The sequence below is a fragment of the Egretta garzetta genome, unplaced genomic scaffold (assembly GCF_000687185.1).
Source record: "Egretta garzetta isolate BGI_Z169 unplaced genomic scaffold, ASM68718v1 scaffold573, whole genome shotgun sequence".
Lineage (NCBI taxonomy): Eukaryota > Metazoa > Chordata > Aves > Pelecaniformes > Ardeidae > Egretta > Egretta garzetta.
Window position 1 is genome coordinate 1,441,149 of NW_009259180.1, and position 16,076 is coordinate 1,457,224.

General features: G+C 37.4%; 1 protein-coding gene across 1 annotated transcript in view; it reads left to right on the forward strand.

Moving 5' to 3' along the window:
• FAR1 (fatty acyl-CoA reductase 1) overlaps window positions 1-4,876 on the forward strand; it is a 28,450-nt gene extending 23,574 nt beyond the window's left edge. The window contains exons 11-12 of the mRNA XM_009635658.2: window positions 1,301-1,428; window positions 3,519-4,876. Of these exons, the coding sequence (XP_009633953.1) occupies window positions 1,301-1,428; window positions 3,519-3,681 (291 nt within the window). The 3' untranslated portion in view covers window positions 3,682-4,876. The remainder of the gene's footprint in view (window positions 1-1,300; window positions 1,429-3,518) is intronic.
• The last annotated feature ends 11,200 nt before the right edge of the window (window positions 4,877-16,076 follow it).

Sequence of the window (16,076 nt, forward strand, 5' to 3'; positions counted from 1 at the left end):
TTATGCATTGGGTACAGTTTTGTCATCTTTAAGATGTCTTTCCTATTCAAGTGTTTTCTAGAATCTAGTTCTGTAGTTAAGTAGAAGAAAAGCTGCCAAACTTCTAAATGAACTGCCTAAAAGTAGGAAATGGAATAGCTTTTTGGTGATACTTGTGGGGAGATTTCCACCCCTTCCCCCGCTTCTCACCTACCCACAGCAACTTGAGTTCAGGAAAAGTTTAAAAAGCAAAACCAAAATAACACTAGAGCTTTGGACAACTAGTATTTTCAAATAGCTGAATTTTCAATGGGAAGTACATACAGTAATAAAGAACTAGTTGAAATAATGTTTGAAACTTTACTTTCTTTGCTTTGACATGCTTGCTGTGATGATACATTATGGAAAATAAAGTTTAGGTTAGAGATTCTTATAACTTACCAGTACTAGAAGGCTGTTTAGCATGTATGTATTATATCATGACTAGAACTACATGCTGACCTTAACTTAAATCAATGCTAAATTACAAAGACTCACTGTGAGGAATTGTCTTCAGAACACACCTGTTAAGCTTATTTGAAAGCATGGACTTGGCGATTTAGTGTATGTATAACAACATTTAAAGCTGAATACAGTTTGAATATAGTTTCACTGCACAAAACTGTCTTGTGTATTCTTTTACCTGAAACAAAATTGGCTGAGTTAAAAACCTGCTGGGAAAATCTTGGCGTTTGTTGGGACTTAAACAGCTGTTATTGTAGAATATTGAGATGAGGAAATCCATACATCAGTGAAAAAAACTGAGTTGTGAATTTATCATAGTAACTTTCTCTCCTGAGGAAGATACATGGTTCTTTCTAAAATATAGCCATACAACTATAAGCACAACTAAAAGAACTCTGCATTTATCAAACAGTGAACTTCACACAGAGCAGTGTTTATTCTATAGCATATTAGAGTTATTTTGTTGCCTAAAAGGAGACAACATAATAGAAAGTAGTTATTTCTAGAGTGGAATTCCTTACAGACAGATGCAATGGGAAAGCAATGCACTCGGAAGTGGAGGGAAGAATATTACTGCTGAGGAGGAAAAATAAGGCATGAAATGGTTGAAATTTGGAAGAGATGGTGTAAGAAGCTGGTGGTTGAGTCAGAAATGGGATCTAAATCTGGACTGTTCTTATGATTAAGGACAAGATAACTTTCTTGCATCAAAGACAAATTGGAATTATCTGGTATAAAAGCATTTATTCTTTTCCTTTATTAGCTATAGCAGGTGAGTTTTTAGGCAGCTAACAGTGAAAGCTTTTATTTTATGCAGACGTTTAATTTTGATGTTCGACAACTACATTGGGCAGAATACATGGAAAACTACTGTATGGGAACAAAGAAATATGTGCTGAATGAAGAAATGTCTGGCATCCCTGCAGCCAGGAAACACTTGAATAAGTAAGTATAAACTTTTATTTTCCGATGTTTATATTTTCTGTGTTTTCCTGCCCCTGTGAAGTTTTTCTTTTCCATGTTATGACTTAGTTGTTCTTTGTAGCACCTGTTTAGGTCCTCCAGAATTCTTCTGTTCCAGTCCAGTGGTCTGAAGCATTTTCTAAAGAAGTCAAATGTTATATTTCTTATTCTATTTGTTGCTCCTGAGTTGCTCTCAGTATTAATAGTTAGAGTATTACCCTGGTTGTAGCTCTGATCTCTGGTGTATACTGAAATCCAGGTTTCTGGTTTTTATCCAAGTATCTTCTGGAAGGTAAAAAAGTACACAGTAACACAAGGTCAGAATGGCTTGTTCAGTTAATCAGGTTTAATAGAACAATAGTTGTTTCTTCTGGGAATATGATCTTTTGAAGCGGCCAAGTAAACAGGCATGGACTCTCCACCTCAGAGCAGGAGACTTTGATGTTGGTGCTCTAAGATGACCTCTCTTTGCCTTTTATCTGTGGCTTAATTCCTCCAGTTTGAATGTATTGTTACTGTCCAGAATTCTGCTGGCACGGTTGCCCTTGTTTTGTTCTTGGCTGATTCATAATGACAGTTGTAGGCTTTTTGATTTGTCTCCTTACAGAGTGAAATAAAAGTGATTAATCTTGTTCTGCAATACTACTTCATATCTGCTATCCTGATAGCACAAAGAGTAGTGGCCTAGGCCATTACTTCTGAGGACAAGGATTTGCAGTTGTAGAGTGGATTGGCATAACGTGTTACTGTGTCAAATACACTTTTGAAAGATGGTAATCTTTGATAATGGTGGGTATAGCTGAAGAGTTACCCTTGTGATCCTTTTTTTCTTTATTTTAGATGCTGTTAAAGAAATGCATAGGAGTTATCATACAGTTATTCTCTGTACGAAGGATTGTACCAAAAATAACATGAGAAATAGTCTTGTATTGGAACAGCATCTGGTTGCCCACAGCTCCCTGTTTATAAGTGGATTATTTTGCAAGAGGTTTAGATGCTAACATATATTTACTCTGAGGCATTAAGTTGGTTTCTCCTGTTACCGTCTAGCACTTAACTCTAATCTGAACTTGAGAAGTCCCTTGCTTCAATATTAACCAGATGTGGCAGCCTAGGGTACCTGGCTTCTTTAGGAAACTACTGAGTAGAATTTTTCCTCAAATAGAAAAGTGGGCTTTACTTTTGTAATACAGAAACTCAGACTGGTTTTGCTACATGTGTAGGTATATATGTAATATATAACATTACATATACCAACTAAGATATGTAGAGGAAGGTCTGGCTATATTAACACCCAGCCTAAGTGTAAAACAAGATAAGGCCAGTGAGTGTTTCCTTAAAAAGAGCTGCCTTTGGTTCAGTGGACCATGATAATTTGTATTTTAAAGAGATTGCTCTGTTACTATGAAATCTGAGCAAATTCTGGTTGGTTGCTGTTTGTCTTGAAACTTCTATCTTTACATGTGAGAAGGCTGCTAGAAGTCACAGTTGCCCTAAAAGGACACTTAGTTTCTCCTAATCTTTAAATATAGTTCCCTGGGAAGGAATGAGTTTAAAATTGCAGTGAAGACTCTGGGCTCTATGGCTGGAAAATCCTACCATGTGGGTTGTTTTTTTTTTTTTTTTTCTGTCAGCAGCAGTGGGAGTTACTTCTACATACATATGAAGTTTTAAATTCGTGGAGGGGAGGAGGGGATTTCATAGTGTTAAATATTTCCTTGGCTTTGGGGTGGATTGCAGCCTTCTATAGGTAAGTTACCATGTGTGTGACCTTGGCTTAAAGAGGTTTTTATCAAGCAGCTATAGAGCAGAAGTACCTGTGGTTAGCTACAGGGCTGTCTCTGTTCCTTAGTTTTCATGTGTTCCACTTTTTAGCAGTGAACTATGGAAAAGCCATCTCTGGTGCTTCACGTATTACCTTACTTCTTTCATTCACTTATTACCACCCATAACTTATCTTGAGACGAATAAATGAACAAATTAAATTCTACATAAACAGTTAATTTTTAGTGTGTTCTTTCCTCTAAGTCTTGGTACCTTGGCTTTTAATTATTTCTTTTGTTTTTCTTTAGGTTAAGGAATATACGCTATGGCTTCAATACAATTCTTGTGATCCTGATCTGGCGTATCTTTATTGCAAGATCACAAATGGCAAGAAATATCTGGTACTTTGTGGTTAGTCTGTGTTACAAGTTCCTCTCCTACTTCAGAGCCTCCAGTACTATGAGATACTGAAGAAGAGAATTTAGCCTAAGGACATCTATGCATATGGTGGTCTAACTGCACAAAGCCTGTAACATGTAGTCATCTCACATTTTGTAAAAGCATAATTTCATCTTAAATTGGAGCGCGAAATATACGGTATGGTATGTGTAATGTTAATTGTGTATCTTCCTGGAAACAGAGGAAAATAAAATGGTCAAGTGCCAGGGTTGAATTGGCATTAGACAAACATTTAAATAACTTTAAGTCTTTCACCTGGGGAAAACCATTTTAGACCACTGACCAACATAACTGTGCAATTTGGAACATGTTTGATTGAAATCTGCCTTAACATGATTTTTTTCTTTTAAGTTTTAGTCCACATTGAGCAAGATAAATATTTGACTTAGTAGTTGCTAGTTGCTGTAGATCTATTTATTTGAAATTCTTCTAAATTACAAAGGGTTTTACAAGTTGCAAAAGCATATAAATGACGGTGGATCTCCTGAAAAAAATTATTTGAGGACTTTTGTAATTTGTCTTTACTTTTTGCCACTTCTTCCCTTCTCAAAGTAGGGATGCAACAATGGTGCCTACTTTGCTTTAAAAGAAAAAAGGAAGAAAAACCCACAAAACCAAAAAACCTTCCTTTTGTCCAATCTAGTCTTCAGAATGCACTTAGTGATTCAGTTCTGTGCTCGAAACTGGCTGCATCCATCTTGCATTTATATCAGCATGAACAATTTGCTTCTCTGAAAGCAGAATTGATCCTATCATTGAGTAGATAAAGGAAATGTAACCCTGAGGGGGCAAAAATAAAGTCACTGACCGTCCTCTTTTTTTAATGACTTCTATTGAGAACACAGATCCAGCACTTGATTGTTACACTTCTGACTTCAAAAGGCAAATGTATTTGAAAGGAATTTATTATGCTTAGTTGCTATTTATATTACTGGTAATAGTATTTGGACAAACTATAGGCTTTCATTAAGAGAAATACCTGTTTTTAAATTCTAGGCGATGTTAGCAAATACTTCATGAATTAATAGTTTTTTAAATCTCTGAGCTGTGAAATTTGATGCATGGACAATGCCAATCCATAGCACACTTTCTCATCCCTGCCCCTCATTTCACTGTGCAAGCAGAGCGAGCTGCACCTTGCTTCAAAATGAAAGTATGTTGACAATTCTTCTGTCTTTTAACCTTAAATTGTTAAGTTTAAATCTGAGAAAATCTGGGTTTTCTGCATGTTACTTTGTTTCAGTAAGGAAAACATTTGCAAAAATAGCAAGTTGTAAGAAAAGATTGAACCCTCGTTTTAAGGCAATACATGAAGATCCCTTTAAATTTTGATTGCACAGAATTCTGTCTGAGAACACAGAAATGTTCCTTTAATTTGATGCACTGACCAGCACCCTTGCCCTGTGTTTGTTCATTAAAATCAGTTTATACTGATGAATATATTCTTGAATCTGCTTGGAAAGGCAAATAATGACTTAATTACACAAAAGCTACATTATACTTGCCCTTGGTAGGTTTTTGTCCTATTTGAATTACGTATGTAAAGAACTTATTTTGCTATTCTTGTGAAAACTCCTACTTTAAAGAGAACACCTTTCGTGCAGGTGTATATCTCATTTTGAAAAGATAATGGCTTCCTTGCTGAAGCTAAATATTCTGTAGTAAGTAGTTAAGCTGTAATTCCTTTTTAAAATTACCTGTGTACATATAAAGCTAGTGATGAAAACCCTGAATGGTCTAGGACCACACCTTGTGTGAGAGACCTCTGACTGTGGCTGAAAATAAATTATGGCTTCTGTGATTGAAGATGTTACACTTTAACAAATACATTAGGTGTATTACATTTTTAGTTGCCTCCCCAAGTATCTTACTAGACCTGAAAGTATGCTTAAGCATTAAAAAATTCCTGCTTTGTAGACTTTTTTTTTCCAGAGGTGCCTACTATCCAATGACACCCCTTGTCCCATGTTGGCTTGTGGCTGAAGTTTGCAAAAGACAAATACATCATATTCTGAAAATGATTCTGTGAAGCAATTCACTTATGAATTTTGGTTGTTTATAACTATTATACATTTAATGTTGATTTGTTAATCCTGAGAACTATGAAGCCAATGAACTGATTATTTCTGGTCCAAAACACTGCTTAGAAATCTATTCTTTTGAATTAAATAATGAAGACAAGGATTACTTTAAACATAAGGATATTTAACCTCTACTCTTCAAACATTTGCCAATTTAGAAACCCAATTTTTTTCCCCTCTTTGGAGACCATGGTTCCGTGCACTGTTGGTATCTTACACAAACTCATCAGTCATCCTATTTAACTGGCAGTAGATTCAGTGTCACATTTATTACATTAGTTTTGCCACTTCCTGTGGTCAGTCTATGAAGTTCTATCTGAAACTACTGGGGGTTTTTTCCATATCAGAACCCTGTTCTCTCGCAGTTCTTCATACCAGTGTTTGCACATAACAGATGTTGATCAAAAATACACCGGAACTATATTTTGATACAGTAAGCTAGGCTCACTGTACTGACTAGGAAGTTACAGGAGGTATTCCAGTTGGTTAAATAAGAAGAGCAGTCTGAAACAACATGATCACTTAACAGTTACTGGTATTTAGATTTGGGACCAGGAAAAAAATAACACTTTCCTGCAATGTTTTTTTTCTCTGCTGTAGGAACAGATGTTTGGAAACAAATGCTAAATCTGTGAGCTTTTATAAGACAAACAGAAATATTGGGTGCCTTTGTTTGTAAACCAAAAATAAACAAATCCCTTTAAAATGTTGTTACAGTGTTTATTGTATTTTTGCATGTTTTTAGTCTAATTTGTGGAAAATAACTGGATAGTGTCAATGCCATCTTAATATACATGGACATACTCTTTCCTTTGTGAGAAACTGAAAATCAAGTCAGTGACTAATACTGCATTTCAGAAAACAAAACAGAAAAACTTCCACAATCACAAAGAACAAAACCAACAAGGAAACCCTCCACAATTAAACCTTCATGGGATGATACTAAAACGCATGGTGAGGTATGCTTGGTCAGGGTGACTTTCTTGTATGTCAGCAGTCTTCTTGCTTTCATTGCATGTTCATTTGTGGTAATAGTTTCAAATTTGCTTAAATAGATGGGTACTTTTTCATATGGTTTAAAAGGGTACTGTGGTTTTGTAGTAGCTTTTGGATTAATATTTCAAGGAATTGCAAGCAACTACAGCTATTTGTAGCATCTACTTTTTGTAGTGAGGGAGGAAAAGGTAGCATTAAGTTAGTGTATCACCAAAATGGCTTGGGTTTTTGGTTTTTAACAATAATTTCTTGGAATCTTCAGATTTCATGGATTCCTCCTCCTTTTATCAAGAGCGCAGTTGTAGAAATCATGCATGATCTGTAAGCTGTAGTTTGGGGTCTACTAGCTTTAAAGCATAGCCTTTCTTTTGCTTGACTCTAAGTCTTAAAACTAGTAAATACACGTGATTTTTCTTGGTCTCTTTAGGTGATTCAAGGTGTAAGTAAGGAACAAAAAAAAGTTTTAAGATGTTATCCCTGATGTGTCTTGTGTTGTTTTGACCTTTCTTCATAGTACAGTATTGCATCGTACGTTGTTCAAAAACAAAGAACAGGTTTATAGAGGTAACTTGGATCTGAGAAGTACCCTGCACAGAGCTGGGAAGTATAACTTCTTGTAAGAATTTTTATATATTTCACAATTTGCTGAGCAGACTTTAAAACAGAAATGAAGAAAAGTCACCCAAGAATGGCTACCCTGGAGAAACGTAAGTGAATTGCTTTAAAGTGTATTCTTGCTGTTTTTCAATCTTTTTGTGCTGAAGTATGTGCAATTTGTTTTGTCTAGCCTAGTGACATTCACAGAGTGTTTGAGTAAATCTCTAGAAACTGTAAAATAGTTCCAGTGGAGCTGACATGAATTGTCTGCTCTTATTTTTAATATGTGCTGTACTATCATAAATTTAGAAGCAAAGCTTGACAGGTCTCACCACTTTAAATTCTAGGTTTTCTTGCTCTCTTCTAGAGTGTTCTTCAGAGCTGCTTCACACAACTCTGTCCTCCTTTCTGTCTGCAGATGACTGCAAGTTAAAGGTTACTTAACCAAACTGTGAGCTGCTTCTCTGCCATCTCGAACTAAATTTAACCCTGCTTCCACTTTCAAGATATTTATAAATGCTTTCCTCCTTAGTGTTATCTTAGTACTTTTCTTCAAGGCAGAGTTGACATTCACTTTGGCTTTCCCTGCTCTGCAACAAATATGACTCACTGATAGATAATTAGTAATTATGCAACTGTCTTTTCGGGAATAGAGAACAATGACAGCTTTGAGCAGCTTTTATCCTTATTATGAGAAGCAGGGGAAACGGTGACTAATTGGTTGAAGCAAAAGTTCCAACACATTAATGCAGTGAATAAAACTGGAATGTTTCGAGCCATGGGCTCTGGGTATGGTGAATGGGACTTTTACTCTTGATTCAATTATATCCATTAACTGCATGTGTAGTGATTATTACCAGAAGCCTTTAATTTCATTCTAATTGAATTGTTATACCTTTCAGGATGGTAATTCTGTAGCCACTGTCACTTCTGAAAAATTAATAACCTGACATGTAAAAGCAAGGCCTCTTGCTTCTTTATGAGCATATGAAAAAAACTAAAGCATGAACTTACTATAAGATTCTTTGAAATGAAAAAATTAAAACCACCACTTGGTTAAAATTTTCTGGGATGTAGAGTGCACATTAAATCTTACATTGCCCTCGCCTCATATGGTAGGCGTTTCTGCTACATCCTTTGTGTATGCCCTATCTCTACTGTAGAAACAGCGATTCAGTCTACCACCAGATGTGTCAGAAAGTAGTTGTGGTATTCTTGTTTTACCCAACAAACATCTGAATTCCCACTTAAGCAAAAATGATTCTCTACTTAGCCACTATTAACTTTCATGTATCATTATCAGCCTTAATCCAGATTCAAGATGGCATCATATATTTGGATATAGTAAGAAAGCCTTACGAAACTCATTATCCCGTCCTTTCCTGATGAAATTATCCCAGAACTGGATGTCTAGGGACACAAATAGTTACTGCACCTAACTTGGACGGAATTCAAGAATCTAAAGTTAGGAGGCTTGATTTCCTCTGTTATGGAGTTTTCTCAGTATGATTCAGAATCATAAGGCAAATGCTTAAAATAAGCAGGGACTTTTCAAAAGCAGTCATATTGTGGGGTGGGGAGAGAAAGACTTGTGGAAATGAAAGAAAACAGTTAAGTTATGGGAGCAGGCTGAATATTGTTAGTATTTGCTGTTGTGTTACTATGTGTGTGGAATTGAGGCTGTACTGACACTGCATTGTGTCACGTGGCTCATCATCTGCATTGTATATAAAGTGTGCGGTCCAAACGGGTAAATCGGACAAGTAGTTAACTCTAAGTGAGCAAGTCTGTCATCTGGCATGTCTCATTTAATCTACTCTCTTAGGAGAGTGCTTATTCAACTTAAAGATTCAGATTCAGTTTGGAGAGGGACAGCAGCTAGAGATGTTTAGAATATTGCTGACACCACATGGAAGTTTGTAGAGTCTGTGGAAGATGAGGTTTTCTTTGCAATTTACAGAATAGAAATCTTCTTGCAAGTTAAGTTATTTACATGGCATAAAGTGCAGCAGTGTGTCCCACAAATACACATTAATCACTCCCATGAACGGAAGCCCAGTCTGTTAAAATAGGCTTTAAAAATCTGTTGTACTTCAAGGAGGTAATTAATTTTGAACAAATTGCATATGCTAGAACAAGAGGACTTGATAGTGACTGTAAGTCCTTAGCAGGAAGAGTGGAAATGTCCCAATCTGCTTGCTGTGCTGTACAATGTCTTCCTTCATGTTTCTTCAAGGACTTTCAACTTGATACGCTTAATTTTTAAGTTGCACTTCAGTTAATAGTTAAGTATAATTCTACAGTTGCATGAAGTTACTTTTACTTAGAGAGGAACAAGTTGTGTTTTGTTTGCCTGTATCTTTCAAATCCATCTTGCCTTTACTGTTTCATAAAGGCTCTCCCAATTTAGGTCGGAGACCTGCTATTTGTTGCATAAAGCACTGGTGTGGTTTAACCCAGCATGTGGCTGAGCACCATGCAGCCACTCGGTCACTTTCCCCCCCCCCACCCAGTGGGATGGGGGAGAGAGTTGGGGAAAAAAAGATAAGTAAACCCCATGGGTTGAGATAAAGACAGTTTAATAAAACAGCAGAGGAAAATAATAATAGAATATACAGAACAAGCGATGCATCATGCAATTGTTCACCGCCCACTGACCGATGCCCAGACTGCCCCCAAGCGGCAGTCGCTGCCCCCCAGCCAACTTCCCCCAGTTTATATAGTGAGCATGAAGTCATATGGTCTGGCATAGCCCTTTGGCCAGTTGGGGTCAGCTGTCCTGGCTGGGCCCCCTCCCAGCTTCTTGTGCCCCTGGCAGAGCATGGGAAGCGGAAAAGTCCTTGACTTAGTGTAGCACTGCTTAGCAACAACTAAAGCATCAGGGTGTTATCAACATTCTTCTCATACTAAATCCAAACCACAGCACTGTGCCAGCCTCTGGGAAGAAAATTAACTCTATCCCAGCTGAAAGCAGGACAAGCAGGCAGCATGTAGTTTCAGAATCTTGTGCCTAATAACTAGGCTAAGGATTCAGGTCTACTTCAGGCCAGAGCAGCACCATCCTCCTGAAGCTGTTGAGCTTTCACGGTGTAACTGTGAATTAACAACATATGCCATCTGACTGTTCATGCAACCTTCTCCAAGCCTGCAAGTGAAAGAGCTCTCTTCCAAATACAACAGTGGCAGACCCATAAACCAATTTCCCCCAGCATTGTTTGTTTGCTGGCAGAGCACTTGTCTATAATCAGCTACTTAAGATGATTTAATGTAGGACTTAGAATCACCTTTTTCCTCTGTATCATGTTGCAAGAGTGACAATCCAGTAGGCTGCTTCCATATTTGGGTCTTGGGTTTAATCTCCCCTTGCTGAAGGTGCTTTTTTAAAAGGAAGACCAGAGCTCTAGATTTAACTGTGCTTCACTAAGATCTGCTACATATGGAGTATTTTATGGTGGGTTAGTTTGCACTGAGAAAACAAAGTCTTAAAAAAATGTTGGCTCCTTTGTCATGTGTGTCCTGTCGTCCCCCCCAGATGCTACCATTTGTTCCTTTGCTCTTGCCACCCACTCACCTGACTGCAGTTGTAGCGCTAGGCCTCGTGAGGTGAGAAGATTGTACGCTTTTGGTTGTAAACACTTTACCAATGCCAGACACTGTAATATTCTTAAAAAACCTGGCTGTTGCCCGGATATCTAAATTCTGATTCTTGGAAACAAATGAAGGGCTTGTAATTCTCCCGTGACAACAAGTATCAGTCTAAATTATGCACTTGTAAGGTTACTTAGCAGAGCGTGTCTCACTAATTTTCAATCCATGTGTGTGGTTTTAAGCTGCAACTAATCTTTCCTTGTCAGTGACACCGGTGGTTTTCCTCTGTTAAATATTTGATTTGGAAAGAAAAGCATGCAAGGTAACTTCCATTCTTTGTGACTCTAATTTAAAACCAAGTCTATCCATTTTTAATAGGAATGTGCTGCACTTAGCCTAGTAAGGATGGATTAGCTACTTCTGTGCCGGTTTCTGCATTTCAGAGCCTGTAGGTGCTTAGCATGTATATATGAGTTGAAAGAGCATGAAATGTGACTTGAGATTCTACAGAACATTAGGTAGCTGAAATTATTTTAGGGATTTATACTCCAATAGTATTCCATGAAGGCTTTCCTTGTAGCAATCCTCTCTGGTTAGAGACACACACAGAACAGTTCCATTTTTTTAAATGTTAAGTGATCTCACTGTTCCATCAGTCTCCACTATTACTGTAGAGAAAGAGGAAAGTACTAATATAAGTTAAACCAGTGGTAGAAAATACTAGCTATGTCTGTATTAACAAGCTAAAACATTTTTAATCAGACCTGATGGAAAGAGAAGTACTGGAAAAACTCAGGGCCACAGAATATAGAAAGAGTGGTGCTTTTCTCTTTAAAGGCTGTGCTAATACCTATCAAATAACCTTGCTTCTAAATAGAACTTTACTGTAACTTTTGTGAGCAAAAAAGGCGAAGGCCAGAAAACAAGTGCAAAAAAACCCAGCCAGTTCTTCTTGGCACTTCTTTCTTTCTTTGTTTCAGAATTAAATGCAATCTTGTCACTTTAGTCATTCTGTTGGAAACTCTTTGGGTTTGTGCCTCTTGTTTGTCTTTTGTTGAAATGTCAGGAGTTACTACCCTGGATGCCAGCAGTGATCAGTGTAGCTGGCATAGAAACTGAATGAGGCATCTGGAAACAGATGCTCCCTTCACTCATGGTAGCTTTACAGGTGCTTGGCATGCAGGTTTAGTAATTAACCTTTTTATGTCAGGCATCTTTTAGGGTAAGCTGAGTATGCAGTGGCCTGGTAAGACAGATTGCCTGAAAGGGCCATCTCTTTAGGCTCAAAAAAAAAAAAAAAAAAAAAATATTCCAGAAAAAACATGTTAAGTGAAAGCCAATGTCACCTGCATACTTAAAGTAATAAATCCTGAGGCGTTGTCACCAGATCAGAGTGGGGTTTTTTGCATTTTCTATTAGCTATTAAAACATGACAAGTGAAGATGATGACTTGTATCTTGATGAATGATTATAATCTTTAAAGCATGAAATGTGCTTACAGGTCATCTTTATTTTAATTCCTCCTCCCACCTACAAAACATTGGATGGCTCCTATTTTAAGATCACCTTCTTAGAAACCCAGGTGGGAGAGTTTAGAACAGGTAGTTATTAGCATGTGGTGCTGCAAAAAGGCAGAGCTGCTGCACATTAACTGCTTGGGGCTTTGAAGTAGGAGAAGAAGCAGCTCACTTGGGCCCCAACTGATGATGGAAAAATGGGCTGCCACCACTTCTAACAGCAGGTGCTCTCAGTTTGTCTTCCTGACCAGTTTGCCTCCAGTTTCTTTTGTGGGAGTTTCAGGGTTGATTGCTGCTGCATCTTCTCGATCACTCTTCTAGAAGCTTTTGCGTGTTCTCTTCATCATCATCAGTTTCTTGGGATTCCTCAGGAAGTTGGTCAGAAGATGGACACAGGCTTCAGGTAAGAGAAAAGCACAAACAAGCAGTTTCCATAAGGAGAGAACAGAAAAGGCTCAGAGGTTCCTCTGAATAGTGGCTTGTTTGAACTGACCCACAGTGAACTTGCTGTTCTACTTGTTCATCTTTTCTGCATCGTCCATGTGGCCCTCCGTGCTGACTTGTAAACACTTGCTTCCAGAGGGACTGCTTGCTTCCTCTGCTTCACTGCGTTTAATTAAAGCATTTGTCCTCAACTGCAGGCCTTTTGCAGCCATAGTTCTTTTGATCTTGGGCACCAATTTTTCTTTTTTCTATTGGAGCATATATACTGTGTTAGTGGGTGTTCAAATATATTTTACGGCTTCTGGGTTTTGTAGAACTTCTTGAATGTCCTACTAAATGCACTGCAAATGGCTTCCTTTGTGTAGTGCTTTATGTTGTCTCAGTACTTCAGTATCCATAGCCTGGGTAGCGTGGGAGGCTAGTGCAGATTCCTAGACATAGCTCACCAGGAAAACACTGATGTGATTTCATGTGCACATAGTCAGCACTCCCAACTTGTAAGGTAAAAAAGTGATTTTTTTTTTTTTTAATTTTTTTTTTTTTTTTTTTTAGTGTAAAATGCGTGAAGTGAAAAACTGGTGTCTTTACTTTTCTTTTTTGCCTTCCAGCTATCTGTGATACTATGCTGTCTATTAATTGTTGGCTTTTACAGGACTTCTCAAACTATATATACAGCACACATGGCTTCTGTTGCCCAGCCTTCTGGTTTATTGCTGGTTTTATGTTCCCTGGAAATACTCTTTTTTTGACAGAATTCTGTTTAGAACAGTTGCATACACAGCAGATTTGAGTCCTCATGTTTCTTTAAAGTATTGCGCAGTTGTGTTAATCACATTATGAACATACATAGTAATTTGCAAGCATTGTGCGGTAATTTGAAAAATTTCTGCAGTGTTTAATGTGTATATGTCTCATAATCTCCATAAACACATACATATGTATAAAGAACAATATATATTGCCAATTTTTTCTCTTTTGTTTTTGTTCATGACTTCTGATCTGCTGTTCTATCTGTGGCTCCTTTAGGAACTGAGGGAGGAAACACTTAACCATTACTATTTTCAAAACATAACTCTTTTCATGAAGGCTAAATATAGAATGTCTGTGCTAACTTGTGCCATCTGTTGGGTGCTTGGCTTGCGTCAAAACTGCACTGATCCTGTGCCTTAAGTCCCTTTGCTGTGTCGATGTCATGGTCTTCATGTCAGCTGTATGGAAGAGCACAGCTTGGTCTGAGGAGAAGACATAAGCTAGTCTGGATACAGCATGATTTGAAATTCTGCGGGGCTGCTGACTGATGCGATGCTATAGAATTAAATACTCTTAAGCCTGTGTCCACTGGTGAGCATCTAAAGGAGGCTTTTTGAAGTATACAACACCGATTGATGCTAAGATGTTAATAGATTGAACAAGCTTATGATTTATAAGGGGGCATGGGAACTGAAGTGGGGGAGCACAGGTTGTCACCAGTGTCTTGACATAGATGGGGAAGGAAAGAAACTTGATCCGTATTGCAGAAATTACTTCTGGACACTTCTGCCCTGCTTCCTTTTGAAAGCAAAAAGCACTTTTGCATAGAAGAAATGGGAAAGTGGTAAAAAAAAAAGTGTCAAATTTTATACAACTGGATTAAATAAAACTTGCATAGCTTATGGTAGTATTTGCGCTTGACTGAAAGAGAAGTGGGAAATGAGAGTTAAAATGGAAGGTGGATGATGAATCACTGCTCTTAAAATACTTCCACTGTTGTCCTTTTTCTTTAGGGTGGAAAGTGTAATGGCTTTAGAGATTTTTTTGAAAGTAAGCACTCTTACTAAGTTATTGCAAAAGCTGATTTTTTTTTTTCTCCTGTAGGAATTGGTTATAGTTTATTGATAACATTGCTGTAGGACGATGTCTCTTGGGCTGCTTAATTCTGTTCTGCCAAAATGAAGTATCTGAGGGGAAGACAAAAGGTACAAAGGCTGTAACTGAAATGTTGATTGTATTGCAGGTTTTGAACAACAGACTCCTGCCCACTGGCTGGGATGTCTTGGAGCTAAAGTAATTTGAATACATGTGATGTTAATTGGTAAGATCTGCTTAGATTTAACTGCACTATCATTTTGAACTGTGTGCGTTGTGCATTAGTAAGCTCACTAGAAAAGCAATATTTGATGTTCTGAAGAATTGATGCACAATTACTCTCTTTATGTATTCAGACTGTAACAGTATCATAGCAGATTTTGTGACACTCCTGTTCTTTCACCTCTCTTCTCTTTAGAAAAGAATGACTGAAGATGAGTTGTTTGTTGGAAACTCAGACACGCAGAGCACAGATCTCTCTTACCTGGCAATTAATTCTTTAGGAAAGAGGCTTGTCTCGGGAGACTGTTTGTAAGTGGTGCATGTCTACCAATGTAGCGTCTTAAAAAGTACCGAAGTAAATAATCTATACATTCAGTACTTTTCAAATCAAGTTTAACACTGTACAGACAATACCTGCTGTATTGTGTTTTTAAGCAGACAGTTCTAATTTTAATAGAATTAAGATTTCCCATGTCACTATTAAACAGAAGATTAAAATACTAGCCCCAACTTAAGTATTTCCAAATAAAAATCATCCTCTCTAAATTACATTATTTGCTTTTTTTGTGTAAATTCTACAAGCATACATGTGTGTACATACACACACATATGTATGAATGGCTTTTCAATTTCAATCTTTGTAGCAGAAGCTCAAATGCTTGCAGTGCAAGGTGTATGAGAGTTCACCACTTTGCAGAACTAAAAGGTTTATCACCTCCATTTCACCATTATAGGTATATTAAATGTAGTATGCGGTTTGGAGCCTTATAGTTCTATTTTTAAGTTAGTTACTGTGCATAGAGAAGCTGGTGCATGTACTGTCAATAAGTTCTGCCCCAGAACAATTGAGTTTTGAAAGGATTAACAAAGAGACTGAAAATTTAAAAAAATTTAAAAAATAAAAATTAAAAAATGTCATAAGAACTATTTTTATGACTGCATTAAGATGTGTAGGCTCTAGTTTGTTTATTGATGGGTTTGAAAGCTTGAGGACTGGTAAATGAACTTGCAGAGAGATGGTATCACAGTCTTAAAAATACTGTCTGCACATGCTTGAGCAGGTAACAATAAATGGGGTGATGGAAGAGGAGCAAGTTCAGTTGCATTCCATGAAAGG